We start from the raw sequence: 27,265 nt of genomic DNA on the forward strand, positions 1-27,265 counted from the left end.
TCGTGTTCCTCCCCTGGCCCAGTCAGAGGTAGGACTGGAATCCGGGGGCCCAGGCCTCTGGCCGGGGGCTCCTGCACGTCCTGCGCTAAAAAGCGCCGGGGGTGGGGGCCAGCTGCGTCCCAGACGGCAACGGGAAACACAGTCCGCACCCAGGCCCCAGGAGGCCGGGTCACTGCCATTGTAACTGGAAAGACTCCAGGTCCAGGAGGAAGGAGCTGCCCGAACGGCGGGAACAGAGGTTGCGCCGAGTTCCGAGTTTTGCACCGCGCCCCTCTTCCTTCAGTCCCGCCGGGACGTCCCCGACCAGAGGTGACCTCCTAGCAGGGGAGGTCCCCAAACCCCAGGCACTGCGGGGCGGGCGCCCCGGGAGGGTGCTGGCGGGGCGAGGGGCGGGCGCTCAGGGCGCGGCCGGCGGCTACTCGTGGGCCGCACTGGGCCGGGGGTGCCCTCCCTCCGCCTCTTCCTCCGCGGGCCGGGCCGGGCCGGGGCGGAGCGGGGCGGCGGCATGGCGGGCCGGCGGGCCGGCGCCGGGACCGGGGTCCGGACGCTGCTGGCGCTGCTGGCGCTGCGGGCGCTCGGGGCCGCGGCTCACCCGCAGTGCCTGGACTTCAGGCCGCCCTTCCGGCCGCCGCAGCCGCTGCGCTTCTGCGCGCAGTACTCGGCATTCGGCTGCTGCGCTCCCGAGCACGACGCGGCGCTGGCCCGGCGCTTCGGGGCCCTGGCGGCGCGCGTGGACGCCGCGATTTGGGCCGAGTGCGCCGGCTACGCGCTTGACCTGCTGTGCCAGGTGAGCGGGCGCGCGGGGCGCGCGCCAGGGGCCTAGTTCCCAGATGGGAGGTCGGCTCTGGCAACCCCACTGGGCGAAGATCAAGAGTGGGCGGCGGGCTTTGGAACCCGAGGCCCCCCCCCCCCGCCCCCGGCAGGAGTAATTGGGCACGGGGCAGGGATTCGGTCATCCTGGGATGGCTCTGGGCTTTGCCATCATTAGCTTGGTGACTTGGGCTTTCTCTGGGCCTCAGTTTCCCCTCCTGATGAGGTCATCACTCCCTCAGAGTTTGGGGGGCTCTTCTGCCCTGGCACCGCCTAAAGACCCCCAGTGCCGCGGCCCTGGAGAGCCCTGCCCTTGTCGGAGTACCAGGGTGGGAAGCGTTTGTCCCGCTCGGGACTCCCCTGCGCTGCCCCCCGGGGGGATGGGAGCCGCAGACCCCTGCAGAGGGCATGGTCAAAGCGCTGGACTTGGGTTTGTCGAGGGGTTTGGGGGGACACTGCTCCCAATGAGGGCCCTTCCCCCAACCTGAAGGAGCTGTCTGACAGCCCCTCAGTACTCCGGGATCCTGACGTGCACTGGTGCTTGATCCTGGGTGACCCCCGGTGCTGAGATGTCCCAGGTGATTCCAGACCATACCTTGGTTTGTGCTGTGCCCTTTCCCTGGGATGGCGCTCCCACCCGGTATAGGCATAGGCGCTCTCATCCTCCAGGACCACCCCAGTGACATCCCTTTGGTGAAACCCCTCTGCCCCCTGTGAGGGCTGAGGCCCTGCTTCTGCTCACACCAGAGTGTGCCTTAGCTGTTCGCTTTCCTGATTCCGGAGTGCCTGACCAGAACCCCTGGCCGACAATGGGTCAAGGCTGAGAAGTCCTAAGGCTGGCCCTGGCCCAGCACCTGGGCAGTGAGAGGGCCCATGCGTGGAGGGGTCCTGCCCACACAGCACAGAGTCGTAGCCTTCAGCCAGCAGGGGCAGGCGCTGATGGGAGGAGCGAGAGGGCTGGCTTAGATTCAGACATACTAGGTTTCGATCCTGGCTCTGCCACTTCCTGGCTTTGCAACCCTGGGCAGGTCATCACTGCACTTCAGTTGCATCATATTTACAACAGGGGCGATCCTAGCTTCCCCCCCAGGGTTGCCATGAAGACTAAATGACACATACTCAGGGCTCAGTGGACGATTCTGCCTGGGTTTCTCTAGTGCCTCCTTGGTCCCCACTGGCTGCCCAGCCCTGAGCAGGGACTGAGTGGGGCCTACAGGCTGATTCAGGGAACGCTCAGAGTGGCAGGGACCTGCTTGGTGGTCACACAACTCAGTGGTGGCCATGGTGGCACTTGGACCACAATCACTGCCATGTGAATGGGCCATCTGGGTAAGAAATAAGGGGGGGCTGGGAGCAGACAAGGAGACAGACCCTGGGGAGCTCCAGAATGCAAGGGGGCGGGCCGCCGTGCTTTGCTGTACTCTGCTGAGCACACACTGTGCATCTCAGGGGAGCCGGAATGGTCTGGCCACGTGTCCACCTAGCTCACCTGCCTGGGGACTCCTGGGGACCAGATCTGGTGGTCTTCCCACCCTGGTCACATAGCAGAATACATGCATCCACGCCACTTTTTTTAAATGAGCATTTACTATGTGCCAGGCTCAGCAGGGCCCAAAGGTGTGCAGGTCTGAGGAGGGAGAAGGGAAGGGTCAGTCCTGCTACCCCTCCCCTGGCAGGAGGCTCCCCTCTCTCCTTGGGAACCTTCCCAGCACGGCCTGGCCTTGCGCAGGCAGTGGTAGAATGGCCACTAGCATCTCACCCCAGGCATCTCTGGGAGTGACCTCATGTCTGGAGCAAGCTTGGAGAGTGCACCCGAGGCTGGATCACAGTTTCCCTGGCAGGGCCTCGTGGGAGGGAGGGAAGGAGAGTACTAGATGGGGGATGGTATTCTCTGCAAGCCAAGGCTGCGTCTGGATTCAGCACCTCCTGATTTCCACGAGGGGAGGTGGCCAAGGTACCTTATTTACAAGTTTCAGTCAATGACGGCATTCAGGGATCCACATCTGCTTGGACTCCAGATGGAGAGAGAGACCATGAAACCATGCCTACGCCCAAAGTCCCTCCCCGAACCTGCCCCTAGCTGGCACCCACAACTCCTCTAGATGCCCAGGATGGCTCCTTCGCCAGAGGGCAGTAGTCCCTCCTGGCCCCTTTAGACCCTTTCTTGGGGCTTTGCCCTCGTCCATCTGATGCCTGTGTCATTGGGAGAAGAGACAACTTGTGACACATGGCAGCTCAGGTCCCAGGTTGGTGGGAGCCAGTCCACATAACGAACTTCCCATGTAACTGAGGTGGCCTCTTTAAGTACCTAAAATCATCAAAGCATGGTTTCTGATAGAAGTCTGTGCAAAACATGCTCTGCAGGCTCAGGTACTGGGCAGACATTTCCTCGGAGCCTGTTAGGAGTTGGCCCTATGCTGGGTGCTGGGCCCAGAGGCAGTTGGCTAGTAGCAAGCTCAGTCTCAAAAGTCCCCTTGTTCAATTCAGGAGACAGACACACAGACACTTACCAGAATGGCCAAAAGGCTTCCCAAGGGTGACTGTGGAGCCATAGTGAGAAAGGCCACACTTACCCTGAAAAAGTCAGGGAAGCCTTTGGAGGAGGGAACACTGAGTTGCCTCTTGATAGTCCATATTGTCTGAGCATTATTTCAACAAACACATGCATCATTTCAGTTTATTCCTCCCAATAACTCTATGAGGTTGGAATTATTTCCCCTTTTATAGATGAAGACATAGGCACAGAGAGGGTAAGGAAATTGCCCAAGGTCACTCAGGGAATGGTAGACTCAGTCTCCAGTGTGCTCTGACTCCAAAGCCCCTCTCTTAATCACTTTGCCTGCCTTCTGGAAGCCCCACCATGTGCTGGGCCCTGGGGTCCCTGCCCTGGATGGTCTCACAGCCTATGGGGTGGACACACAAAGAGATAATTAAGTCCTAGTCAAGCAGACCAGCTGAGCGGTGGGGAGGTGACAGCAGAAGTGGAGAGCTCGCACTGCAAGCTACAGAATTACAGTTTGGTGACTGTTGTGTCTGAGATATGGACAGAGAGCTGTCCATAGGAGCATCCACAAGGGCTGCGGGAATCAGGGCCCTGAGAGAATAGAGGTGTAAGGGAAGACCGTTGAGTTGCGCTTTGAGTCATGAATAGGAGTTTTGCCAGATGCAGAAGCGGGCGAGGAGGGAACGTCCTATAAGAGAATATTGTGTACAAAGACTCAGTCTTCCTGGGGAATTCCCTGGTGGTCCAGTGATAGGACTCAGCATTTTCACTGCTGAGGGCCCGGGTTCAATCCCTGGTCAGGGAACTCAGATCCCACAAGCTGCATGGCGCAGTCAAAAAAAAAAAAAGACTTGGTCTTCCTAAAGAGTAGACGGTGGACATAAGAAGCCTTTGGGACTCAGGACCATGGCTCTTGAGTGTCAGCGACGGCACATTGGCAACCTCGGGGCGATAATGTGGGCAGGCTGTTTGCGCCTGTGCTGAAAGGCCCAGACAGCTAAGCCATGTGATACTGGGTTGGTTTTCCATGGGTTTTCTGCTGCCTCCCCCTCACCGACCACTGTGAGGCTAGTTGCCGATTGAACTCCTTGCGAGCAGCGACCGCTGCACCCTCTTGTCATTTCCTGCTCTGGACTACTCAGGCCTGGGCACCAGGTTTGTATTGTGTGTAAGTAAGAGTGCATGGGTCATGAGTAAGGGTTGGCCGGACCCAGTGGTTTGATGCATGGATGCTGAAATTCCAGCCTGGCTCCCTGGAGGCCCTCCCTGCTCCACCTCTAGTTCTGGGTGTGGTTTTGATGAGTGGAGGGCACTCAGATTGGCTTCCAGAAGTCTGTTTTGCTCCCCACTGTGTCTCTGGAGCCGAGGACAGTGCCTGGCACAGAGTCGGTACCCAGTAAACACTTGTTGAATGAAACTCTGCTGAGTAATCTGAGAAAAGCCCTGGTCTGGGCATCATGAGGCCTGGGTCTGAGCCTTGGCTTGGCCACTTCTTGGCGCCTGGCCTCCTTTAAGCCTCAGGTTCTCATCTATACAGTAGAAATCACAATGACCCTACCTCGCAATGACTAAATGAGGCGTGTGTGCACACAGACCCTCCCTGGTCCACCCACGGCTGCTGGCTGGACTCACAGGAGGCTCCAGGGGAACCGTGGAAGAGGTGGCACTGCACAGAGGCCAGGGCCTGGCCGTCTGGAACATGTGAAAATGCTCTCCCTGTCTGGGCCTGGGCAGTACTGACCAGACCCACAAGCACGTCACCAAGTGGCCCTCAGTAGCAGTAGTTGGGCCAGGAGGACAGGCCGTGGTGTGACCAAAAGCCACAATCGTGTAAAGGGAGGGTACGGCCCCTGGCCAGGAGCCTGAGAACACAGTCAGGAGGGCAGCCTGCCACCCTCCGCCCCTGAGGGCCTCCTGTTGGAACCCAGCCTGGCCCTGCCTGTGAGGGGGGAGTGTGTGCCTGTCTGCGCCTCCCCTGCTGCGGGAAGAGCATCCCCTGACGCCTCGGGGGCCCAGGGCTGAGTCAGACCAGGCCTTGGCCTGGTGAGCTCACACAGGGGGTGGGCGGGGGGTATCAGACACATAAGCAGTTACATATGCTCAGGTCAGAGGCTCTAACCGAGGGAGTCCCTTAGAGAGCCTGGGGTGCTAAGGCCTCTGCTCTGGGGGGCTCTCAGCTCTCAGGTGGTGGGTGCTGGAGCCTGAAGCTGGGAGAGGCCTGGTCACATTGGTTGCCACTGCCTGGGTTCCCAGAAAGCAGAACCTGGGGCAAAGCTCATGGCTCTTTCCCTTATTAGGGTGAGAGGACGCTGTAAGCAGAAGTGACAAGGGGCAGAGGGAGAGCCCAGTCAAGGATGCAGTTGCGAGTCAGCTGCTGCCAAACGTGGCTGATGCTTGAACTGGCAAGACTGTGGTTCCAAGAAACCACACAAACCGTGAATCAGGACTGTCCTGGGGTGGGGGGGGAGGAGGAGGGCAGAACAAGTTATCCATCAGTTCCCTTCTCCCAAGGGTCAAAGGTCTGCCACATCAGGCATTAACTCCCCCACATTCTGGATAGGGCCCACGTGGGAGATGAGTGGGGTCCCAAGCGTCTCATCAATGGGGATGCCCTCGGAGGGAGGTAAGGGGTGAGCCACGGCTGTAGATCCCAGGACCAGTGAGGTCAAGAAGGTCTGAAGAGGTGCCCGGGGACCGGGGGGTTCCTGATTCATTTATCTCACAGAACAACAGCTCTGGCAGCAGAGGACAGCCCCAGGGCCCTGCCTGGGAGGGGCTGAGCCCAAGGTGACTTAGGGATGGAGGAAGGGGGTCCCGGTGGTCAGGGGGACATGTGGGCATGAGTGTAATCAACGCACTCACACGTGTACATGCACCAGCCTCCCCGGTGCTGGGAGGACGGGGTCGGCCTGAGACCAAACCCAGATCCTCCGTGCTGACCGATGGCGCTGGGTGACCCGCACCTGGGTCTCCCCGTCTGTAGCACTCTCACCCTCATGGGCTCTTTTTTTTTTAATTAATTAATTATTTATTTATTTATTTATTTTTGGCTGCGTCGGGTCTTTGTTGCTGCGCGTGGCTTTCTCTAGTTGTGGCGAGCGGAGGCTACTCTTCCTTGCGGTGCGTGGGCTTCTCATTGCGGTGGCTTCTCTTGTTGAGGAGCACGGGCTCTAGGCACGCAGGCCTCAGTAGTTGTGGCGCACGGGCTTATTTGCTCCGCGGCATGTGGGATCTTCCCGGACCAGGGCTCGAACCCATGTCCCCTGCATTGGCAGGCGGATTCTTAACCACTGCGCCACCAGGGAAGCCCCCCTTCATGGGCCCTTGTGATGATTAAATGAATAATGGAGGGAGGAGCCCTTATTCCCCGTTAAGGGCTGGTCAGGGTGGGTCAGTGCTCAGCACAATCCCTAGTATTCACTGTGGGCCTCGTATGTGCTAGACATGGTCTCAGGCTCTGGGGTACGGCAGTGCCCAAGACAGGCAAAATTCCTGCCCTCGTGGAACTTAGGTTCTGAGGAAGGCAGACAATAAACATGTAAACACATTGATTTTATAATAATATCAGGGAATGTTAAGATTTTGTTTTTTTGTTTTTTAAGCCGAGTCAGAGGCCAGGAGGGGATGGGGGTGATGGATGGGTGGTCAGGGAAGACTTCCTGGAGGTGTCTCTTGAGTAGGGATCTAAAAAAAGTGGAGTGAGGGAATTCCCTGGTGGTCCAGTGGTTAAGACTCCGTGCTTCCAATGCAAGAGATGCAGGTTCGATCCCTGGTCGGGGAGCTAACATCCCGCGTGCCATGTGGTGTGGCCAAAAAAGTTAATTAATTTTAAAAATTTAAAAAGTGGAGTGAATCATGGAGGTATAGGACGGAGGCAGCATATTAAAAGAGAAAGTGTATAAAAATGCCTCAGATCCTTTCTGGCACACAGTAGGTGCTTAAGAGTAGCTCCTGATGCTGATGTTAGTAGTAGCAGTAATAATGTGGTTATTCTAACAGAAGCATCAAGGCGAGAGAGAAGGAATGAAGGCGAGGAGATACAGGCCCTGTGTAGCTGCTGCTGTAGTTGAGACAGTTGGTGGTAATGGACAGATGGCGTCTTCCCATTTTACAGATCAGCAGACTGAGGTTCTAGGAGATGGGGTGAGCTGCCTGAGGTCACACAGCTGGTAAGACCACCCCAGAGCATCCCTGAGCCATCCCTGTCTGTGCAGGAATGCTCGCCGTATGCGGCCCACCTCTACGACGCGGAGGATCCGTCCACGCCCCTGAGGACCGTGCCCGGGCTCTGCGAGGACTACTGCCTGGACCTGTGGCAGTCGTGCCGGGGCCTCTTCCGCCACCTGTCGGCCGACCGCGAGCTCTGGACGCTGGAGGGCAACCGCGCCAAGTTCTGCCGCTACCTGTCGCTGGACGACACGGACTACTGCTTCCCGCGCCTGCTGGTCAATGAGAACCTCAACTCCAACCTGGGCCGTGTGGTGGCCGACGCCATGGGCTGCCTGCAGCTATGCCTGGAGGAGGTGGCCAATGGGCTGCGCAACCCCGTGGCCATGGTCCACGCCCGGGACGGCTCCCACCGCTTCTTCGTGGCCGAGCAGCTGGGGCTGGTGTGGGTCTACCTGCCCGACCGCTCGCGGCTGGAGAAGCCCTTCCTGAACATCAGCCGGGCCGTGCTCACCTCGCCCTGGGAGGGCGATGAGCGGGGCTTCCTGGGCCTCGCCTTCCACCCCGGCTTCCGGCACAATGGCAAGCTCTACGTCTACTACTCAGTGGGTGTGGGCTTCCACGAGTGGATACGCATCAGCGAGTTCAGGGTCTCAGAGGATGACGTGAACGCTGTGGACCACGACTCAGAGAGGTGGTTCCCCGGGAGCCCAGGCGGGAGGGGCGGGGCCGCGAGCATGGATGAGCACTGGCGTGACCACATGTGGCCAATTGGAGTTGTGCCCCCCAAGAGTTGTGAAATATTTTGAATGTCACGCTTGGTGAGGGGGCCGAACCCCTTGTTCTGGGGTCAGGGGAGGGGCAGTTGCCAAACAGACATCACCAGGTCATGTCCAGCTCCTGGATCAGGTACTTCAGATGGTGCGTTTCATTTGGTTTTCATACAGCCCCATTTCACAGATGAGGAAGTGGAGGCTCAGAGAGGTGACGGGACTGTTAGGTCACACAGCTAGGAAGTGTCAGAGCTGGAACCCTGGTCTGTCTGCCTCCCTCCCAGGCCCAACCCACTGCTCCTACCAGGGCACTCTGGCCCCAAGGCCCCAGTCTCACCTGGCCCCACCTCCTATTTCTCACCTGGACCCTCTGCCCCCCAGGCAGATTGCTCTCCTCCCCACCCTCCCCCAACAGGTTTATCCGTTCCTTGCCTCCAGGCCTCTGCTCCTCTCAACACCCAGCCTGCTCTCTGGGTATTAGTTATGCCCCAACTGTTTTCAAAACAGGTTTGACCTAGCCTGGCAAGAAGGGCATACATAATCTGTCTCCAATGGGAAAATAAATCCTGTACCAGGTCACTCAAATAGGCAGAATTTCATACTGGGAATTAGTTCCTCGGGTGTTGGAAATGATGAAAGAGCAACCTGGGGAAGAAGGGAGGCAACTCTGAGTTTAACAACCGGAGGGAGCTGCCTCTGTCTCTTGGGCTGTGAGAAGTGCGGTTACTGGAGCCCCTGAGCTGGGGCCACTTGGTTGAAGCTGGAACCACGGTGGACCTGGGTTGGGGGAGCTGGAGCCAGGTAGGAGGTGCAGGGACTGCCAAGACACTGCCTGAAACAGACAGAGAGAGAGAGGGAGAAATACTGCTGCCTCTCCACCCGCTACTCCCCACTCCCCGCCCTCCAGTCTCTGGCCAGTGCCTTCCACTGGCTGAACCTAGCTGGAGGCCACGTAGCCGAGGAGTATGGGAAATGTAGTTTTCAGGAGCTGGCCCCCTGAAGTAGAGGAGCATGTAAGGGGAGGACCAGGACTGATCTGAGGGCAAATAGACAAATAATAGCACATCATGCGTTCAATAAAATTGTAAACTCTTGATATTGAACGTATAAAAAGAAGGAGTTAAATATGCTGGCTAATGTGAGGTCTAATGTAGATTTTGCCTGTGAGCTTCCTGGCAACCAGGACAAAAGGAGAAAACATAATTCTCATTACCTTATATGAGGCTGCACAACCAATTCTCCAAGAGAGGCCAAGTTTATCACATGGATCTCACAGAGGGGAGAGAGAGGGACAGAGTGGATGTGTCTTCAGTGGTGACTTTTAAAAATTGATTCCTGATGAAGACTGAAGGTGGAACACAAAATAAACAGATGAATATATTGCAGAGTTAGGGTTCAGCAAAGGCTCTACGGGGACCTCACAAGTACAAGCCTAGAAATTGACTCTTGCAGGGGCAGAAGTAGTCACAGCTGGCTCAGGGCAGAGCCAGGAGTGAGTGATCATCCTTGCCTGAGTCAGCTGTCAGTCTCTGTTCTCAGGGCTGAGACCCCAATGGGAGATGGATGACCGACAGTCTGAGCTGTCCTCTCCAAGGAGGACCTGGAGTTTGGGGTTGTGTATGACTTACCAAGTCGTGTGTGTTGGCCTCACAATAGAAAGGCTTCTGGTCTTGGCTCTGAAGGTTCAAAGTCCTGGGTTCAAGTTGCTTGACATTTCTGTATCTCGGGTTTCTCATCTGTATTAATAAGGGCTTGGCAAGTCAGTCACCAATCCTGGAAAACCTAAACCAGCCTAAGCCTTTCGATCAGAGGGAATTTAGTACAGGGAGTTGGCTACAAAGGGATTGGGAGGGATGGAGAAGGAAAAAGGGACGGTCAGGTTACCTAAAGATGAGTTCCTGTGAGAAGCTAGAGGAACAAAAGGCAAAAGCGTCTTTGTGCTGCTGAGTTTTGCCCCTCCTGGTACCCAGAGGTCTGGGTGGAAACCCAGGAGTCCATATTTGCCAGCCACTGTTGCCCTTCCTGCAACCACCGCTTCTGGAGGCAGCACCAGAAACCAGGGAAATGTGGCCCCTCCCTTCTCCTTGCCTTCCATCCTCCGTTGGCAAGCCCCTAACCGGAAGCCAGCTGGCTGGCAGTATGGTGGAAGGTTCCCGCCCTGGCAGTAAAGGAGGTTGCTGAGGAGTGAGTGTGACTGAGCACAACCCACACCATCCAGCCCACCTCCTTAGAAGCTACAGCACATAATCAATGAGAGAGTGTGTCAGAAGTGCTCGGCTTAAGTGGCTGGTGTGTGGGTAGCTATGATGAAGAACCAGTTGTGCCAGTGATTGGGTCAACAGTTTCGCTCGATCCTAACAGGGCAGGTGCTAGCTGTGGGGAGAGTGGAAAAAGCGCTAGACCAGAACTAGAAGTCCTGAGTTCTAGTCCCAGCTCTGCTATCTATGGGCTGTGTGACCTTGGGCAAGTTGCTCAACCTCTCTGAGCCTCTCGGTTCTCATTGGCACAATGGTGTGAATTATTCCTGCCCAGCCTGCCAGATCCTTATAAAAATCACCTGCTATAAAGGATCTGAAAAGTCTTTCCAACTATGAAATGGCATCCAGGGGAGAGGAGGTTTTATTGCTGTGATCTTGTTTTGTGTTTTGGCTGAGGTTTTTTTTGGGGGGGCGGGGTGATTATCTTCTTTTAGGATAATCCTGGAGATCGAAGAACCAGCCTCGAACCATAATGGGGGCCAGCTGCTCTTTGGGGATGATGGGTACCTCTACATCTTTACTGGAGATGGCGGGATGGCTGGAGACCCCTTTGGAAAGTTTGGAAATGCCCAAAACAAGTATGTTCTGATTTGGTTGGCTGGTGGGTTGTTTTACATACTCCTAGTTTACATACTATCCTGGAGGGGGGGTTACTTCCTCGGCCACGAAGTGTAGGGTAGTAGAAAGGGCTTTGGACCCCAGCTCAGTCTGCAGCGAGCCAGCTGGGGAGCCCAGTCACTTCCTCTCATCAGTTAGAGAAGAAGAAGAAGAATCCCCATGGGGAGAATAATAATAATAATAATCTAGTCATGAAGAATAAAGGTGATCACGTTGTCATGGGTACCTGAGAGGTGACATCACAGAGCCTCTGGGAAGATCAGATTTTCTCTGAAGTCTGCCCAGCCCTGCTGGAGCCAGAGGAAGGAAAAGGGTGTTTTCCAGACCTAATGGGGAGTGTGGGCTGGTTGGAGCAGGGCTGTATGGGTGGGCATGTGGGTTTTCTGCCCCAAGGGTCACCCAAGATGGCCCAGAAATTGAGGCATAGTCTTGCTCTCAGTTCCTCACTTCTGGACTTGAGTAGATGGCCTGCCACCATTCCCCTCCTTACACACACACACACACACACACACACACACATACACACGAGTCTCGTGCATATAGATGAGGATATCCAGGAGTCTCAGGGCAGCCTCCTCCATTCTCTTAGTCAAAATCACAAAACCTTCCTCAGCCCAGAAAGTAAAAATAGAGAGTATGATGTTGATTACAGTAATTAAAGTGCTCCCAATTCGTGACTTGTGCTTTCATACGTGACAGTGTAAGAATCATTGCAGCTTTCTCATGTTTGGGATGTATTTGGAGATGAAGTTGAGAAAATAGAAATTAAGGATTTGTGGATAATTGGACAGGACTTAAAACATTATTTTGCTGTTATGAGTTTTGCCCACTTACATATCAAAGCTTGGTGCGTGGTGTATGGGCTCCAGGGAGTAATCTGTAGCTTGGTGCTGAGCAGACTGGAGCGTATGAGAGGAACTCACTGGGGCAAAACCTAGAAGTCCACAATAGGGGATTAACTGTGGGGCATCTACTGGGGGAGAGCGTTTTATGATCATGAAAGAGAATACTTGTGAGGTATCTTTAATGATGAGGGAAATGCTTGGGTGCTGATGCTATGTGAGAATGATGGGGTACACAGTTGCATCAAATGGGCGGACCGGCCAGTCCTGTCTTGAAAAGCAAGCCAAAGGGAGTACACCAAAATGCTAACAGCTAGGGGAAAACCACGCAGTAAGTAAGCGCATCAAAAAATCACAGATGAAGAGGGCGTACATCTTTTAGCACGTTGCAGCTTCCATCATGTGTCACTTTTGTTATGCAACGAATGAGACCCAGAAACTGCTCACCCCCAGTGGCTGCATGGAGGTTAGGGCTGCACCCTGCTCTGCGTGGCTCTGGAGGGCACATCCTGAGGTCTCCTCGCTCCAAGGGCTCCGGAAGCTGATGTTGCATGGTGCTGAGGAGTGACCTCGTTTCCAGTCCAGAGCTGCCTGAGGGATCTGACAAGTTGTCCCCCTCTCAGAACGTGGGTTGCCTCATCTTTGAGATCAGGGTGGTGTGTGTGGAGTGTGGGGTGAATTAAACCGCTTCTGAGGCCTGTTTGGCTCTCTGACATGCTGCGATGGCCCTGGGGGTGTATGAGAGAGATGGCAAGTACCCCAGCCTCCCGTTTCCTGCTAAGATCTGAGGTGCTCTCTCTCCCCTCTCCCTGCCCTGACCTGTACTCTTGTGTGGGGCACTTGACTTTGATTGCAGGTATTCATTCATTCACTCAGCAAACACTTCATGAGCACCTGCTACATGCCACTCACGGTGCTAGGTGCTGGAAGAAAGCTGTAAATAGGAGTAATTTTTCTGGTATCATTTTCACCCTGTAGCACAACCCTGTGAGTAGGCAGGAAAGAGAGGGACCGCCTAATATCACAGCGGAGGACACCAAGGTCCGGGGAGATTAGCAAGTGTGGTAAAGAGCTTGGATTTCTGCAGCCAGGCTGCCTAGGCTGGATCCCACTCCTATCATTTACTGGGGGTGTGGCAACTGGGAATGTTTTATGACCTTTCTGAGCTCAGCTGCCCCATCTGTAAAACGGGGATCACAATAGCACCCACCTACCTAAAAGATTCGTTGTGAGGATGAAACAAAGCAATAGATGGTATGTATGTCCAATACTTAGGACAGGGCCTGGCACTTGGTAAGGTGCCCGATAAATGTCGAATGAATGAATGAGGTTACCCAGCTGGTAAGTGGCTGAGGAGGACGTGAACCCGGGGTCTCTGGCCGCACAGCCGAGGCTCTCCTTGCACCTGGGTTGGCCGTGGGCCCCGGGCCCCGGCACCCCCATCCCCGCACCTGCCCCGCGGTGCCCGAGCCCCTGGCGCGAGGAGACCCCGAGCCGGCTCCTTCTCTCACCCGGCCCGCAGGTCGGCGCTGCTGGGCAAGGTGCTGCGCATCGACGTGGACCGCAACGAGCGCGGCCCGCTCTACCGCATCCCGTCCGACAACCCATTCGTGGGCGACCCCGCCGCACGGCCAGAGGTCTACGCCCTCGGGGTGCGCAACATGTGGCGCTGCTCCTTCGACCGCGGCGACCCGGCGTCGGGCGCGGGCCGCGGGCGCCTCTTCTGCGGCGACGTGGGCCAGAACAAGTTCGAGGAGGTGGACCTGGTGGAGCGCGGCCGCAACTACGGCTGGCGCGCCCGCGAGGGCTTCGAGTGCTACGACCGCAAGCTGTGTGCCAACACCTCCCTCGGTGACCGCCCCCCGCCCCCCCGCGCCCTCGAGGACCTGTCTCCCCGGATCTGCCCCCGACTCCACGGCTGTGCGCCCGCGCCTCCCTCCGTGGCCAACCGCGCCCCCATCCGGGACTTCCTTGCCCGCGCAAACCCATGCCAACCCCACCCCCCTACCCCCGCTTTACAAACTTGAAACACCACCCTTTCTGGTTGACTGTCTGGGGCCCCATCTCGGGCCCTCTTGGGAACCTCCTCCCCCCTTGTCCCCCCTCCCACCCCCCACCCCCCGCAAGACTCAGGACCACCCAAGAAGCCTTGTTGGGAGCCGGCTGCAGGCTCACCCCAGCTTCTCCCGCCCCTGCAGATGATGTGCTGCCGATATTCGCCTACCCGCACAAACTGGGCAAGTCGGTCACTGGGGGCTACGTCTACCGGGGCTGCGAGTACCCGAACCTGAACGGCCTCTACATTTTCGGAGACTTCATGAGCGGGTAAGTGGCCTGACAACAGTTCTGAGGGAGCAGGGACTGCAGAGGTGAAAGGTGGGGGAGTGTACAACACCCTTGACAGCCCCGGGGCCATCTGGCTCCTGGGAGCCAGGACCTGCCGTTGCACCAGCTGGCCAGAGAGGTCACCCTGCTGGAGAGAGGGGAGCTGGGGCTCCAGCTGAGGTCTGCCTGTGGGGCCCGTGGAGCCTGGCTGCCCGATCCCCATGCTTTATGGCAGTGTTGCCTCCACCCACTGAGCCCCTAGAGGGTGTGTGTGTGTGTGTGGGAGAGGGGTTGGGATGAGTCACACCCCAAACAGGTTTCGGAGGGGGTAGAACATACCTCCCAAGCCTGCTGTGGGTCAGACTCTCTCCCCAGGGGAGCTTATGGAAACTCATGACCATCTCGTTCTCCTGTTGTATAGAGGGGAAACCTGAGGACCAGAGAGGCCCAGGGAAGCTATACACCTGGCATGATGCTTAAAAGTACAGCTGAGATGGCCTATGTTCAAAGCCTGGCACGCTTATTAGCCGTGTGACCTTGAGCCGGTTACTTCACCACTCTGTGCTTCAGTTTCCTCATCTGCAAAATGATAATAGTACCTGCTTACTAGGGTTGTTTGAGACCTGTTCATACATATACAGCACTTAGAATCTAGAATGTGCTCAATTTCTGTGTTTTGTTTGTTTGTTTGTTTGCTTGTCTAATAAGGTGGAAGGGTCTGTTGGACCCTTCCAGCCTCATGTGAAATGAATTTTTTGTTTGTTTGTTTTTTTGCCACACCGTGCAGCTTGTAGGATCTTAGTTCCCTGACCAGGCATTGAACCTGGGCCCCCTGCAGTGGAAGCGTGGAATTCTAACCACTGGACCACCAGTTCTTAATTATTCCCACCCTAGCCTCTCCATGTAAGGGCAGCTGAACTGGGTCCCTCGGGAGAGGAAATAAGGAACCTCGAGGCTGGTAGAATTCTTACCTCCTCCAGGCTGCTGACCTAGGGTGGCTTTGTGGCCAGTGCATCTACAGCTGGAGCTGACAGAGAACCCTGACCTGGGCCTCTGTTTGCTGGGTCCTTCTCCCAGCTCAGGGTCTTCCTCTGGGACTCAGTTATCCCATCTGGAAAATGGGTCTAGATGAAACTCCTTTTTTTTACCCCAATTCTCCTTTTTCCCTTCTGCCGTCCCCCAGGAGTGCCCAAGCCACCTGAACACAGAAATTCAATGAATTTTGCCAACACTTCCCAAACCCCTCTGCTGGGTCAGGCTTCGTGCCAGGGCCAAAGCAACAGAGTTGAAGAGTACCTCGTACCCAAGTCAGGGAGACAGACCCACACTCGGTCCACTCGAGTCCGGCCTCAGAGAGCCTGTGAGCAGTGCTGGGGAAGCCCAGCACAGGGGCAGTCAGGAGGGCTTCCCAGAGGAGGGGATGACCGAGCAGGGCCTGAAAGTATCAATAGGTGATTGACAGGCATAGAAGGGAGTAAGGGACAAGATCAACATTTTCTGAAGATGTCAAATTCTCCATTTCACTCTCCGAAGTGGAGGCAGCTCCAAAGTATGTGGAAACTCCTGGGCACCAGCCTTGGAGGCTTCTGAACTGGAAGTCAGCTCCTGACTGTCTCCTGCTGGTCAGCAGGTGGGGTTGAGCTGAGGGGGCAGGAACCAAGCTGGTCTTGTTCACCCCTGTGCTTCTCCTGGTACGTAGCAGGTGTTCAGTAAAGACTGCACGTGAGTCCGGCTTCATGGATGTGCGGCCTGTGCGCTTACACGGGGCTCCGTCTCAGAAGCGCCCATGCTTGGTTTAATGCTCTGCTGTTACTGTCTTGAAATCTTTAGTACTTTTTGAACAAGGGGCCCTGAATGCTCACTTTGCACTGGACCCTGCAAGTTATGTATGGTCCTGATTGCATGGATAATAGATGATTGGATGGATGGATTGGTGGGTGGTGTTCCCTCGGGCACCCGGCCAGGCATGACCCCACAGCCCATCCTCCTTTGCAGGCGTCTGATGTCCCTCCGAGAGAACCTGGGGACAGGCCAGTGGCGGTACAATGAGATCTGCATGGGCCGTGGCCAGACCTGTGCGTTCCCGGGCCTCATCAACAACTACTATCCGCACATCATCTCCTTCGCGGAGGACGAGGCCGGTGAGCGCTCCTGAGGCCTCTCCATCCAGGCTGCCCATGCCTGGGACTGTGCCCCACCCCATGGGTCCTTCTGGCCTGGGATTCGAGGGATGGCATCTCAGGCCTGAAATCACCTTCTGGCTGGAGAGTGACATGTTCAGAGGGCTTAAGCCTTGCTTCGGTGTCAGTTCTCACTCATCTGAGCTTCCATTTCCTTATCTGGAAGATGGGAGCAGTGGTCCCCGTCCTTCCCTTTCCCCACCTCTCACCCTGGGCAGGGTTGCTAGGAGGGATAGCGTGACCCCACAGGTAAGAGTCCAGGGCAGTTATGGGACCAGGAAAGGATCTGTGATGGTGGAAATGCAGGCAGGTGGGGGGAGAGTGCCTCCCTGGGGACCTCCAGCTCCCTGGGTTCCTGATGGCAAATGTATCGGGGCCTATAAATGAAGCCGCATTGTCTTCAGAAAGTGGTGGGCACCGCTTTCTTGCCTGTTAGTGGGTCCCCCATTCAGGCACTTGTGTTTTCAATGCAAGGAGCAGAGGGGGAGGGGAGAGGAAGAAGGACCATGGAGGCTGGATCCCGCCTTTGTCCTTGGCCCCAGATTGTCCCTGGACAAAAGCTGAGGGGCCCCCAGTGGGGCCTGGTGGATGCTTGGCCAGGTTACTAGGCAACGCCTTCCCAGGGGCCTTTCGAGAGGTGTCCCCTGCAGGGCCCAGTGCCCAGAGCCCCCAGGCCTGAGTCTGGGAAACCTTTGTTGAACCGATACCCGTCAGAGTCTAAATTTTCAAAAGGGCAGCCTCAGACCCCACCACCCTCCCTGAGCCCACTGGGCCCTTGAAAGCCATTTCTTTTGGTCGTTAGGGGGTTAACATGTTTTGGAAGGGGGAGATGCCCTCCCTCCACCCTCCTCCCCCTCCAGAGCCCAGACCCAGAGGAGGGCCTGGAAAGCGCAGTTCCCAGGGGGCCCTTCCTCAGCCCTCTGAGTGACACCAAGGGATGGACAGCCAGGAGGAGGCCCCTCAAAGACAGACAGCCCAGGGATAGCATGTTGGTGAGTTGGGCAGGTGGCCCCGGAAGGCACAGAGACCTGGGGGGCTGATGCCAGCAAACCTCTCCCAGCTCCCTCTGGCCTCTGCCTCTCTGCTTGATCTTCTGACACGTGCAAATTGCAAAACAAGGACCTCTGCTGGCCCAGTGTCCTCCAGGGACAGTCCATACCGCAGACACCAGGAGGGTAGTGTGGCCCTGGGCAGGGCTTAGCAGTGCCATGGGGGCTCCCTGCCCGTGCAAGGGGTTGGGAGCTTCCCACAGATTAAGGCTGGATGGGGCCTTGGGGTGCGCCCGGTCCAATGCTGTCACTTTACAGATGGGGAAACTGAGGCTGACTTTTCCTGCCTGGTTGTGGGGTGGGGAGCACTGGACATGGCCTGGCCCCTGGAGGCCTCCCAGAGCAGGACCTCAAGCTCAAGCTTGGTCAGGCAAAGGCAGACAATGGAGAAGGGCATCCAGGCCAAGGGAGCAGCACGTGCGGGGAGCTCCGAGGTGCTCCAGCTCCTGGAGCATAGGGTGAAGGAGGGCTGCACAGCCAGGGAGGAGACAGTGGCTGCTCCCAAGGGCTTCTCTCCAGAAAGAAGCCCAGGAAGGGAATTAAGGCTCAAAGCCACATGCAAATTCATAGCTGTGCCTATGGACTCTCCAGCAGGGACCTGCTTGCCAGGGGCCCTGCTCCCTCCCACGGGGTGCATCACACCTTGTGGACCTATTCCTCCCCCCACCAACTTGCCCCCCGCCCCGGCTCCCACTGCCCGCCAAGGCAGGGCTGGTGCTCCTGGAGGGAGGTCAGGGGCCATTGACCACTCAGCATCCTGCCCTCCCCAGCCCCCAGCTCCCCACCACAGCTGGTCTACCCCAGTTGCACAGGTCACCTCTCAAGTGTCTTCCCCTTCCAGAATTCCCCAGGTTTCCTGGGCCTTGATTCTCAAACACCTCCCTCATGCAGCCCTCCCTGACTGCACCAGTCACCAGGGACATGCTTTCCTTCAAGCTCCCTTCTCACTGTCTGTATTGGCCTCTCCTTGGGGAAACCACCCCTGCCCCCATCCTTGGGAGAGCTCTCCGCTGCCTCTTACAAGGACGGAAGGTATTAGCATGGCTGAACCATCACATTGAGCCACATGTGGCCTGTGTCTGGGCCTCCCAGCTACCACATCTCCTACATTAGCGTGGGCTTGGGGACAGCAGATGTTTCTGAGTTCCAGGTCTGCTTAACCATTCACCAGTTGCGTGACTTTGGGCAAGTCACTTGACCTCTCTGAGCCTCTGTTTTCTCATCTGGAAGCTGAGAATAATGAAGCTTAATTCCTGGGCATGGGTACCTGTGGCAACAAGGGCCAGGGGGCAGGATGGGGGTGGGGAGAGAGCAGAGAACTCAATTTCCCTGAGAGCATCCGTGGCACCAGGTGCTCATAATTCCATTTCTACAAACAGAGGCTCTGAGTGGGGCTGTCCCGGAGCTGCTGGAGCTCACATGGGGCCAAGTGCAGGGGCTGGGATTCACACTAGAGGCTCCCCAAGCACGAACTCTTCTGCCCCTGCTACTTGCCTGGGAGGTGCCTGCTGGTCAGTGGAGAGATACTGTGTCCCCAAGGACTTGGCAGGACCTGGACCCTGGGCAATGATGACAATAACAACAGCAATAATAGTTAATACTGATGGAGCATCTACTATATGCTCTTTTCATCCTCACAACAGCCCTATGAGGCAGGCCCATTTTGGGGATGAGGAAGCTGAGTCATCAGTAAGCAGTCAGTGGGGAGCTGGGCTGTGGACCTCCATTGGTGCTCAGAGGTGTGTGGTCCTGGGCATGAAACCCAGGCAGGGACCAGGGGTGGGGCTGGGTCACCAGGGAGGAGACAAGAGTCCAGAGGTCAGAGCCTGGGAGGGTCCGGGCAGAGCAGCCGGCAGCCCGGGAGGCTGTGCTGCAGAGGCCCCTGGGCACATCTGGACGCCTTTCTCAGCCTCGGTTTCCAGTTCTGGGGACTGGAGAGTTACACTGACCTGCAGCATCTCCCCTCCTGGCTCACTGAAGTTGGGGTGCACCTCAGAACTGAGGTGGGGCCGTGGGGCTGGCCGGGATGGTATTCCAGGCAGTGTTCTCACTTCTTGCCTCGTTTCTTGTCCAAGGGGAGCTGTACTTCATGTCAACGGGCGTGCCGAGTGCCACAGTGGCACGTGGGGTTGTCTACAAAATGATCGACCCCTCCAGGTGAGCCCCCCCCACCCCCATCATGAACTCAGCTCCTACTGTCTGCCAGGAGCCCTCCCCTCCATTACCTCATTTCCCCTCTCTACCACTCCTTAAGGTGGTTGTGGTTAATATGCCCATTTTTCAGATGAGAAGACTGAGGCCCAGAGAGTGGAAGTGACTAGCTAAGTTCATACTGCTGGTGAGGGGCAGATCTAGGATTCAAAACCGATCTGCCAGCCTCAAAGTCCAGTTCTATTCATGCTAGGAGGGCACCAAAGATACCAGTGGGGGCCCATAAATATGGGCCCCACCATCACATTTTTTTTTAATTCTTTTTTTAAATTTTAGAACAGTTTTAGATTTACAGACAAGTTGCAGAGATAGTACAGAGTTTCCCATATACCCCTCACCCAGTTTTCCCTATTTTTAACGTCTTACATTATCATGGTACATTTGTCACAATTAATGAACCAATATTGGTACATTACTATTCATTAAATGCCACACTTTTTTTTTTTTTTTTTTTAAATTGAGGTAACTCCATACTTTAAAAACAAAAGGATGTCTCTAGTTTTTCCCTAGTGTCCTTTTCTCCGGGATCCCATACAGAATCCCACATTGCATTTAGTCATCATGTCCTGTTAGCTTCCTCTAGTCTGTGACAGCTTCTCAGACATTCCTTGTTTACCACACTTTTTTGTTGAAAGCACAAAGCTATTAATTACTGACATAACTATTTATCAAGAAAAACATAAGCGCTTGCTCCTTTCCTCTCCCCGAGGTCTCGGCCCTCTTTGGATTTATGTCGTCGTGGAGCAACACAGGCAAACTTTGCATTTTTCTTCGTAGGTCTATCCTTATTTTGTATAAACATTTCCACGTTGCAACGTCGCCCTCAGAAGGCTCCTTTTTGATGGCGGCGTAATTTTCTGTTGAGTCACTGCACCGTGATTGCCTGACCATCCCTTGGACACTTAGGTTATTTCCAGTTTTTGAAAAAAGAGTGCTTCTCTAAGGAAATATCACCTAATTCATGCCAGATGCTGCCTGAGACCCACTGTTTCCTTTAGTCTGTGCAGTATCCTTCTGGGCTCATGGCCCCCGCGCAACAGAGGGAACCCGAGGCTTAGGGATTTCTGCTCAAGGTCTCGTGGGTGGGAGGAGCCAGCAACGGGCTAGACCCCCCCGTCCCCTCCCTCCCTCCGTGACCCTTCTCATCCCTTTTTTCATTTTTCTCTTTTGGAATCCATGTAATTTTGTGCATCCACAACATATTGCGGAGGGGCGTCATTCCAGAACATTTGGAAAATGAAGAAATGGGAAGCAGAGGGGGTAGGGTGGGGTCATCCGTTGCCACCCAAACATAACCACTGTGGCATTTTTTGGTGTATCTCCTACCCTTTGGCAAGACAAAAATTTTTATGTAATTTCCTTAAAGAACAAAACCCGGCTGGGTTGGTCTGAAGCGTGTGGCTATTATGTGGAGTTCAAAGCAGCCAGAAAACCCACGCTTTCTGCAGCTTGGAGAAGGGTGTGAGCTGGGCTGTGTTTCAGCCTCTAGGGGGAATGGCCCACGTCCCTCCTCGGTTTCCCTCTTTTGCCAGGGCTGTCTGAAAGCCACCCCAGGTCACGTGGCTGCTTCAGCCCTTGGGCTTTCCCCTCGTGCTCTTGGGACCCATTGAAGTCTTGGACCCACGTGGGTTGGTCCCAGAATAGGGTCGGTCCCATTCAAAGACTCACAGATCAACGGCCAGAAGCTCATTAAAATGGGATTCCATTCCTTACTTGTGCCCCTCAAAGATGTCCAAGGAGACCCAATTCATAGCCCTGGCAACCCTTCTCAGGCTCTGTTCTCTCCCAGCCTTCTCCAACCTCGCACTCCAAGGCCCCCAGAGCCCTCAGCTCTGCTGCCAGCCCCGAGGCTTTCTCTCTCTCCCCACTTTATTCTTTAGATTGACTTAATCTTTCCCTTTGATTGTGTATCACCAGAAATCCCAGAACCAGAGGGGCAGAGAGAAACCCTCCTCAGAGGCTGTGGGGAATGGGGACCAGGGTAAAGTGCAGGAATGGGGCTGTGGTGACAGTTACAGGAGTTGGACCGGCAGGCAGGCTGGGGAGAAGGACTGTGACATTTGATCACATCCCAAGGACGCTTCATGCTGTGAATTAGAAGCGGCCACCGGCCCTCCTGCTCTTCAGGCAGAGGCTGAGCGGGCACTTGGCAGGCTGTTATAGGGGGTTCCTGTCCCGGGGTTGGACTCTTGGGGTCTGGGAGGCATAGAGCAGCAGGGACACTGCTCCATAAGCAGCCACTGTTGTTAACACCCACACGTGCCCAGGCCTGAACGCACACCTGCCCTTTCCCTTCCTGCCTGGTTTCAGGGGGCAGGTGATGTCGGAGGGACATGCTCAGGGCGGGCTCCCAGGGTGGGACTCATGACCTCTTGTGTGTCGGCAGACGGGCACCACCCGGCAAGTGTCAGATCCAACCCGCCCAGGTGAAGGTCCGGAGCCGCCTCATCCACTTCGTGCCCAAAGAAGGTAAGGGTCCACCAAGCTGGGGACACAGTGGGAGTTCCTGCAACCCACACCCGCTGCCCCTCTTCCAGATGTGGATGCTCCCAGCTGGGCCTGGATGCCCTTCCTTGGCCCCCATGCCCAGCCCTGGGCCCCGTACACAGGAGATACTAGGAGTGGGTGGAACTGCTTAAACCCCCTTTCACTCATGCAGTGTCTGCCAGACCCAGGCCACGGTGGGTGGCTCCCAGGGGCTGCAGGCCTCACAACGAGCATGGCAAAGGGAGAAATAGCTGGTCCCAGGCAAGGTTCACTCAGAGTTCTTGGGAGGGACAGAGCAAGAGGGTATATCTATATTGTGAGCAAGATTGGAATGAGTTATTCTAGGTGCAAGGGCGCCTAGGGGAGCGTTTGGGCTGGGTCTGCTCTACGATGGTTCTGTTTTGACGAGCTTGGTGGGGAGAGAGGGGTACAAATCCTCATGAGTTGAGGGCCAGGCAAAGCCACAATGACCACCCATGGGATCTGGGGCCACCTGAAGAGGGTATGGCCCGAGGAGAGGGCTGTTCCACTGGGTCCAAGCTAGGTGGGAACAGAGAGAGAGACCTAGTGTTGTCAGATCTTCCAGTTCTCAAGACAAGCAGACTATCCATCCATCCATCCATCCATCCATCCATCCATCCACCACATATATGTGCTTCATACTGGGGCTGTAATGCTGAGCAAGCAGATATGGTCCCTGCCTTCTTGGGTTGTTATTGTACAATCTCCCGATTTGAAAATATTGGCAACTAGTTCACAATTTTCAAAACCGCCCCGTGGGCCAAAGGAAATACTTCAGTGGGCTGAGCGTGCCCAGCAGGTCTCCAGCTGGCAGACTGGGGTGGGGGGCAGGAAGAGGGGGAGGTTGGGTGGGTGGAGGGGTACCCGGCCCTGAGGAAGGGGTGCCCCGCCAGGAAGAGGAAGGCTGGGGAAGCTGGGTGTTTGGGGAATTTACGTCCAGCTGCAGTTGGTTTGGGGCCTTGGCAGAGTTTTCCACTCACTCATTCAGCAGTTTCTGCATTTCTGTTAGTTACCCGCTCTGTGCTGGACGCTGGGACCACAGAAGAAGTCAGACCAGGCCCGGTCCTGGCTGGGGCAGACAGAGGGGTCATTTAGTGTCCCAGGCCCCGTGACAGAAGTTGTGCTGGGCGCCATGGGGACCCAGAGCAGTGCAGAGCTGGGGGTGGAGGGGGCGGGTTGGGAAGGTCCTGGAGGCTGAGGGTTGAGCCTGGATGGAGAGGAAAGTGCATTGCAGAGGTCGGGGAAGGGCAGCCTAGGCAGTGAAGGCAGCTGGAGAAGCAAGAGCCCTGGGAGCTGGAAGTCCTTCCCTGTGGGTGGAGTGGGGGCCAGGGTGCAGGTTGGGGGAGCGTCTGGCCCATGTTCTGGCCCCAGCCTGCACCTGGTCTTGTATCCAGGCCCTTTCTCAGCCCCCATCTCAGTGGTTTTCCAAGTGAGACTGGCCGGTGGCCCCGGGATCCCTGCCCATAGTAACGGAGCAGTTTGGGGTTTCCACCTCCCCTGAGAGAGGCAGTGCCTGGCAGAGTGTCTGATGTGGAGTGACATTTAGCCCTATGGCTGACCTGGGCCAAGCGTGAGGGCCACGTCCTACAGGGACAAAGGGAATCACCCACCGCAGCTCCCCGACACCTAATGAGTCCAGGTCCCCGTGGAGGGGTCAATGGGCAGGGGTCAGTGTGGACCACAGCCCCGCACCTAGAGAGCTCCTAACCAGCCACCCTGTGATGGGCAGGGGGACCAGCAGCCTTGGGATCCTGGAGGGGAGGGCTTCACCGGACCAGAGGGGCCCCAGGCAGGCTGGTTCCCATCCTGCTGGCCTGCCCTCCACCCACTGCAGTTTCCACCCCCACCCCCCGCCCCCGGCAGGGTCTGAGTAGAGGGCAGAACGAGGACATCTTTCCCTGGGGTCTGCATTCCAGGGTGAAGAGCCAGGGTGGGGTGGGGTCGCGTGGGCTGGGCTGGGGCGGCTGGGGTCCTTCCGAACACAGGCTCTTCCTCTGCATAGAGTTCATCCGGAGGACGGAGAGCACCCCGCGGCCCACGGCGCCCGCGCCCACCAAGGCTCCCCGCCGCAGCCGCCCCACGGCCGCTCCACTCGCGCCCACCCTGCGGCCGTCACGACCCACCCCGCGGCCTGGGCGCCGTCGGGGTGGCGGGCGGCGGCGGGGACGGCTGGGCACCAAGGTCCCCGAGCCCTCGAACGGCGCCGTGCGCCTGGTGCGGCCCGCGGGCCTGAGTCCAGGCCGCGGGCGCGTGGAGGTGTTCGCGGGCGGACGCTGGGGCACCGTGTGCGATGACGCCTGGGACACCAAGGGCGCTGCCGTCGTGTGCCGCCAGCTGGGCTTCGCGTACGCCGTGCGGGCCGCCAAGCGTGCCGAGTTCGGCGAGGGTCACACGCTGCCCATCCTGCTGGACGATGTGCGCTGCACAGGCAGTGAGCGGAACCTGCTGGAGTGTGCGCACGCCGGCCTGGGTTCCCACAACTGCGGCCACCAGGAGGACGCCGGCGTCGTGTGCAGCCACGAGGACCCCGATCTGTAGGCGAGCATCGTCTGTCTGTCTGGCCGGCCTGGCTGTCCGTCGTGCGTCCGGAGCCCATCCACCGTGTGCGCGCCTGGTGCGTGCGCCCGAGTCCGAGGGTGGAGGGGAACGTGGCGGGTGGCCTAGGGGTGGCCCGTCTGTAATGCTGTCCTGTGGATGCGTATGCGGTGCGTGCAGTGCACGCGTGTTCTTTGTGTGTTCCTGCCCACGTGTCTTTGAAACACGCAGCCGCAGTACGTGTTGGGATCCGTGTGGCCCCCGTGGGTGTGTCGTTGCAGCCTGCGGTGTTCTTTGCTTACCTCCAAGCATCTCAAGCAGCAGCAGGAACACAGCCTGGTAGAACCCTGAGCACTGAGGGCAGCTGCCCTTTAAGGGCGGACATGACCTCGCTGCACTAACAGAGGCACAGCTGGTGGGTGGAGGGCGGGGACCGGGCCTGCCCTGCCCATGGTGGGGAGTGGAAGGCCCCAGACCAGCTGGAGCACGGCTTGAGGAACGTGGCCCAGAGGGCGTGGACCCGTGGCCTGGCAGTCAGAGTTGCTGAAGAGAACACGAAGGCATCTAGTAGGGCCAAGGGAAGTCATCAGACTGATGGGTCCAGGGTGACCCCTGGGCTGTGGCTGCCCCAGCGAGGGTCAGGCTGCCTAGGAGGAAGCGAGTGCCGGGGTGGGCTGGCAGGGAGCACTGGATGACTTCCGGGAGAAGCTTTCTGGGCCTCAGCGTCACGCCGGACCCAGCCACTCCAAGCACCGCGGTCGCTGGTGAGGCTTCAGATTTCTCCACTTTCAAGCCTGTGCCAGGGCCACCTCTGCCATCTCCATTCCCCCCCCACCCTGCTCAGTGAAATCCCAGGGAACCCTCTGCCTCCTCAGCCCAACGCCGGGGGCCGACCGGGCTATGGACCCAGTGAGACCACTGATGCTCTGTCACCCAGCGCCGTGCCAACAGCGTGACTGTTTACAAACCCCCTTCCTGCCTCGTTTCTCTGACTCACACCTGCCTGGAAGCTGAGGGAGGGGGTGGGAGAAGGGGGCTGGGCCTGCAGCCTCCGTCCTGCTCACAGGTGGAAGTTCCTTTGCCCACTAAGGGCCTCAGCCTTGGCTCATGCCAGGCCGGTCAAGGGGCATCAAGTATGGCTGGGCTCAGCCTCTGATAGGGGGCCAGGGAGGGGAAGCAGATAGATGGTCACCGGGCAGTGAGGACCGGATATGGCCCGTGTCGGGGGAGTGGGGGAGGGCTCTGGGTGGGGCATCCCAACCCAACCTGGGTGTTGTCCTGGGAGTTGAGCTGGCACTAGGGGTGGTGTGCCTGGCAGAGGAAATGGTGCAGGCAGAAGCCTGTCGGGGTCTCCCAGCTGCTCGCTGAAGCTGAGTGTGGAGTATGCGGCTGCAGAAAAAAGCTTTAGGGTCGCCCTCTCGAACTCCCCCCTACCTCTGCCCTAAGTGGGGTGGGCGAGGGACCCAGACCCTTGTGGCTCCTCTAACCCTGCTGAGCCCCGCGTGGAAACCACAATTAACCCTGCCACTGAGTGTGGCCTGTGTGCTGGGCACCGTTGTTAAGAACGGTGCAGCATACCTGAACTCATTCAATCCCCACAACAGCCCTCTTCCTCCCCTTTTACAGATGAGGAAACTGAGGTGCACAGAGCTTAAATATCTTAGTTGAGACCACCCAGCCAGGGAAGGGGAAGCCAAATTTGAACACGAGCTGGCTAGCCCTAGCATCCGCCAGGTGTATAACCACTGAACCCCCTGGCTATACCCGCAGAAAGTCTCAGCATGGCCCAGGGCCCCTGCCTGCTGTAGGCTGCCAGCCTTGCTGGGAAATAGCTGATGGAGACCTCCGTGGGCCCCTTCTGCCAAGCAGGTGGCTGTGCCGCTTCCCACTGCCCAGGGGTGGTTGACTGGGCATCTTCGCAGGTCGCTGGGACATCCTGAAGTGTTAGGAGCTGGGAGGGCCCGTGGTGACCATCCAGGACAAACTCCTCACTGTGCTGTTGGGGAAATGAACCCGGGAGGCTGAGTGTCCCAGGCCTTTGGTCAGATGGGGCTGAGCTAAGACTAGAGCCCAGGGAAGGCGGGGTGGCCCTCGGGGCCCTCAAGAGCAGGGCAAGCACCATGGCCCTGCTCAGCGGAAGGACCAGGGCTGTTGGTCCCTCTGGCTTGGAGGTGGGGTATGGCTTTCAGCAGCCTCTGCCTCCTCTTCCTCGGTCTCCTCTGTGCTCCTCCCTGCCCCTCCCCACCCTGTGGAGCCCCCTTCCTCAGTTCAAGGCCTGGAGGACATGACGCCGCAAGGCGGGGCCTGGGAGGTGGGCACCTCCCACTGCACCTCAGCACCCACAGCCTGGGGCCACCATCTGGGGCCCGTGGCACTTTCCCCAAGTGGCAAGGGGGAGTGGTCCAGCCCTCCGCTGGGCCCTGAGTGTCACTGTTGTTTGTTGGGGCAAGTGGGGGAGGTCCCAGGCCCCATCACTCCTCTGGGCA

At 57.3% G+C, this 27,265-nt stretch overlaps 1 protein-coding gene across 1 annotated transcript; it reads left to right on the forward strand.

Moving 5' to 3' along the window:
- Positions 1 to 505: 505 nt before the first annotated feature.
- Positions 506 to 25,813, forward strand: HHIPL1 (HHIP like 1). The gene is made up of 9 exons (XM_061182894.1): positions 506 to 787; positions 7,528 to 8,174; positions 10,946 to 11,089; positions 13,494 to 13,822; positions 14,170 to 14,296; positions 16,292 to 16,437; positions 19,601 to 19,682; positions 22,123 to 22,205; positions 24,247 to 25,813. The coding sequence occupies exons 1-9, from the start codon at positions 506 to 508 to the stop codon at positions 24,780 to 24,782; spliced, it is 2,376 nt and encodes a 791-aa protein (XP_061038877.1). The 3' UTR covers positions 24,783 to 25,813.
- Positions 25,814 to 27,265: the final 1,452 nt, after the last annotated feature.

Source organism: Eubalaena glacialis, chromosome 2 (assembly GCF_028564815.1).
Source record: "Eubalaena glacialis isolate mEubGla1 chromosome 2, mEubGla1.1.hap2.+ XY, whole genome shotgun sequence".
Lineage (NCBI taxonomy): Eukaryota > Metazoa > Chordata > Mammalia > Artiodactyla > Balaenidae > Eubalaena > Eubalaena glacialis.